Source organism: Notothenia coriiceps, unplaced genomic scaffold (genome assembly GCF_000735185.1).
Source record: "Notothenia coriiceps isolate Sejong01 unplaced genomic scaffold, NC01 NC01_scaffold00003413, whole genome shotgun sequence".
Classification (NCBI taxonomy): domain Eukaryota; kingdom Metazoa; phylum Chordata; class Actinopteri; order Perciformes; family Nototheniidae; genus Notothenia; species Notothenia coriiceps.
In genome coordinates this window covers 38,287-42,310 of record NW_011336114.1, presented here as the reverse complement: position 1 = coordinate 42,310, position 4,024 = coordinate 38,287, and the positions used below count along the sequence as shown (strand labels likewise).

General features: G+C 41.3%; 2 protein-coding genes and 1 long non-coding RNA gene across 4 annotated transcripts in view; 2 read left to right on the top strand and 1 right to left on the bottom strand.

Moving 5' to 3' along the window:
• The window catches only part of edar (ectodysplasin A receptor), a 169,716-nt gene that overhangs the window by 139,381 nt on the left and 26,311 nt on the right, over positions 1-4,024 (top strand). The gene's annotated exons all lie outside the window — the stretch shown is intronic.
• Positions 781-3,026, top strand: LOC104941481 (zinc finger protein 526-like). The gene is made up of 2 exons (XM_010766582.1): positions 781-932; positions 1,982-3,026. Exons 1-2 carry the CDS (start codon positions 822-824, stop codon positions 3,017-3,019), a joined length of 1,149 nt encoding a protein of 382 aa, XP_010764884.1. The 5' UTR covers positions 781-821; the 3' UTR covers positions 3,020-3,026.
• Positions 3,153-4,024, bottom strand: part of LOC104941483 (uncharacterized) — a 19,848-nt gene continuing 18,976 nt past the window's right edge. Inside the window, exon 3 of the long non-coding RNA XR_797901.1 lies at positions 3,153-3,228. This is a non-coding gene — a long non-coding RNA (uncharacterized lncRNA). The remainder of the gene's footprint in view (positions 3,229-4,024) is intronic.

Here is a 4,024-nt window from a genome sequence, read left to right as displayed (position 1 = left end):
CCTAAATTCGCCAGTTAGGAGCTACTTTTAGCCCTAAAGTCCTTTGTGAATACGGCCCCAGGTCTAATAGTAATTAGAAATTATCCTGCGGGCCGAAATTAAATCCACAAAGGGCCTGATTTGGTTTAGAGAGTATTAAACCCTGGTAAAACAAGCACTTTGAAAAAGGTGCCACACACAGTTATAACACTGATATCAGGTGTTTTGCATCTAAGTAACATATCTTAAAGCAGTGTTACTATTCGTCTCAGTAATCTATGTATATATGCCTTACACCGCTATGTGAGNTAATAGTAATTAGAAATTATCCTGCGGGCCGAAATTAAATCCACCAAGGGCCTGATTTGGCCCCCGAGCCTTGAGTTTGACACGTGTGTTTTAGAGAGTATTAAAACCGGGTAAAACAAGCACTTTCAAAAAGGTGCCATTCACAGTTATAACACTGACATCAGGTGTTTTGCATCTAAGTAACATATCTTAAAGCAGTGTTACTATTCGTCTCAGTAATTTATGTATATATGCCTTACACCGCTATGTGAGGTTTGTCTGCGATAATAAACAAAGCATAAACACCATTGTGCGTATGTTTTAGCACAGATTGTGTTAACAGTTGCTCAGGAAGCTGTGTATGGATAATTATGCAGTGCAGAAACACGCTGTTAATGCTCACTTCACTGCTTTCAAAAAGGTGTGAGCTTCTCCTCCTACCACCTTGACGATAGATACAAGTGAGACATGTCTTGTGTGCTCAGATGAAATAGTTGTCACGTTGTTTTTAAAGGGATTATGGAAGTAGAAAGAAACGGCCCCGTGCAGCCAAAATGAAAACGGAAGAAGAAACAACTTCACCTCGAGCTGATTCTCCTGAGGAGCTCCAGACCGCTGATCTGTTTGAGGAAATACAGAACTCACCAACTCCATCACTGCAAGAGGTATTATTTCTGCATTCATTATGAGTTTAGAAAATAATTGTTAAGCTTTTTTGTAGGGATGTCCCGATCACCTTTTTTTGCTCCCGATCCGATTCCGATCATTTGATTTTGACAATTTGCCGATACCGATTTTTCCCGATCCGATCTTTATGCAATGCATTAAGAGAAAAAAAAGCATTCAAGTTGTCCCTTAAGGTTATTTTTTTATTTAAATTTGATATTCTATCCAACATGGATATAGCTTCTTTCTTTCACAGCAGCATTGGATCAGTTCAGTTGTGCAGCATTGGATCAAAACAAAATAAAGCTTTCAGTACTCGTTAGCTTACTGCTACAATTAGACACTGCGCCCTGCCCACTCTGTTGCCAGATTTGAGAGAAATAAGCAACCAGGTCTATGAAAACAAGCCCCAAAGAAGCAACACATACATGATGTTCTGTCATTTGAAACCAAAACTAAGGCCTCAGGATGACTTTAAGACTTGAACATGGGCATTTTTGTTTTGTAACATTGAAGAAAAAAAAGTATTTAAAAAAAAAAATTAATAAAATCCCGATCCCCGATTTTTTTCTCCCGATTGCGATCTTTTGAAAATCACGTGATCGGCTCCGATCCCCGATCACATGATCGGATCGGGACATCTCAACTTTTTTGTGTTCTTATTGTGCAGCAATATCAAAGTCTAACATCTAATAATATGCGTTTAATGCCTGAAATGGTCTGGGATACAAAGTCCTACACATTCCTTGGAGTTAAAATGAAGTTCAGAAAGATCAACATGTTTTCATCAGATCTGAATGGATCATTTAAGTGACATATTATGGATTCAAAAGTGGCACATTTACTTAAAAAGTAGTTTCCATGCTTTCATTCAAAGCTGGAACTGTGATATTACTTCCTATTGTTCATACGTTGGCACTATGATAGTAACAAAATATCTTAATTGCATTTATATTGTTCTTGTCTTAGTCTTATATGTAACTTCTTGAAACAGCTTGACCTGTTGTGTTCAAGACGGCATACGAGCATTCTCTTCTGTGTTCTTTAGGAAGGAGAATCGTTGACTGAAGAGGCGGCAACTGAAACCACATTAAGCCCAAACAAAACAGCGTCACCGACGGGGGTCCTACAACCAAACATGAGTCCCGTCGTGCTCCTGAAACACGTGTTCCTGCCCGCCGGGGGGTTCAAGTGTGAGCAGTGCAATCAGAACTTCACTAATGCACCACAGCTAATAAAACACAAGGAGCTGCATGAAGGACAAGTAGAGGAACAAGAAGAAGTAGAAGAAGAAGAAGAAGTAGAGGAACAAGAAGAAGTAGAGGAACAAGAAGAGGAAGAACAAAGTCAAGAAGAAGGAGAAGAAGAAGAAAGTCAAGAGGAGGAGATTGAAGAAAACTCCTCCTTCATCTGTGAGTCATGTGGAAAGATCTTCTTGGGTCAGTCTCTTTTCTCCGAGCACCAGTGTGAGCTGTCGTTCCCGTGCAACATGTGCGACCGAGCGTTCGCTACGAGCCAAAACCTGAAGCGCCACAAACTGCAGCACGTCAGAGACGACAGGAAGTGCCGAGAGTGCGGCACCATGTTCTGCAAACGCCACAAACAGACGGCCGTCGTGTCGGTCGCCGAGTCTGCTCCCGTGTGGGAAGAGGAAGCGTCCGTCGTCGGGAAGAAAAACGTATATCGTTCGATGTCAGAAAGTGTCCGAACGGAGGCCGGTCCTCCCGCCTCACGCTTACCAAAGATCCATCCGATGCTAATACCTGTACCCCTGTCATTAGCCCCCCCGCCGGTCGCCTGGGTGAAGCCACGGCCGTGCGACGGTCTTCAACTCTCAATCAAACCTCTCCCCCCTCCCCCGCCTCCGCTCAGACCCTCTCTGCAGCTCTTCTCTCCACGCTTCCTCACCTCGGCGCTCCTACAGGTGGACAGAGACTACGACTACTTGTTGAGCAAACCCATGGCGGTAAAGAAGAACGTTGTGAAGCAGGAACCGCGGGAGCTGCCTCTGGTTTCCCCCGCAGAGATAAGCGTTGAAGACAATAAGAAAGAGCGAACTGCCTACGACATGGAGTTTCTGATCTAAATCTGTGAAGACACTTTCAAAACAAACTCTGGCCACGGTTCTTTGTTTTATTGCAATTTAACTTAAAGTTGTCAAAGTGGCCTTTTAGCCTCATCTGTAAGGTTTGAAGTCTCCCTTTAACTTAAGCTGCTTTCCAGACACATCGAGGTAGAACAGTAATAGAGTAAATGAAGTATTAAAGTGTGTCATGTTGCGGAAATGTTCAAGTCCTGAGTTGTCTGGAAAGCAGCATTACATCAAAACAGGTTCTTAGTATCATTAAGCTGAAACACATTCTGTCAAATGCATTGTTTGTGTTCGACACTGCGGATCACACTGATACTTTATTCCACTTCTGTCTTTATGGCGTTTTTGAGTTTTGTAAACCTTGAATGTATCGCTGCACACTTCTCTTGTCTTGACTCACGTACTGTAGATATTGTTTTACATTTCTGATCTCATACTGCTGCTATTTTTATTTAGTACGTGTTCTGTATTTTGGGTTCTGTCTCTTGTTTATCAGTGACTAGTTTTTACACTGTTCTCTAAGTTAGAGATTCTTTAATTATCCTGGATGGTGTAACGACGTGTACTCCTCAGGTTGTTGTCTGTATTCAGCAGTCTGTGAGAACATTCACTTTGCTATGAATGATAGCATGAATATCATTATGTAGGATCATCTACCTCTGTGGCCAGCAACCCTTTGAACACTTGTTTTATATTGCAGAAATGTGTAGATATACTGTCTCAATAAGGGATTCTTCGTATGGATTTATTCAAGCCAAGGACGGATGATTACCTGCTTTTCAGTGCCAGTAAAATAACTGATCATTTCACTTTTGTATTTGTTTAAAATCAGATCATCACCTGGAGTGTAATGCAAATCAAATGCTCTCCATCTGTTGTGCAGAAAGTCAGAATTCTGGGATTAGTCTGAATTTTGACCAAAAATTGTTGAAATTCAGAAAACATTATTTTATTTTTGGAGAAAAAAAGACAGAATTCATTTTCCAATAATTTTTTTTT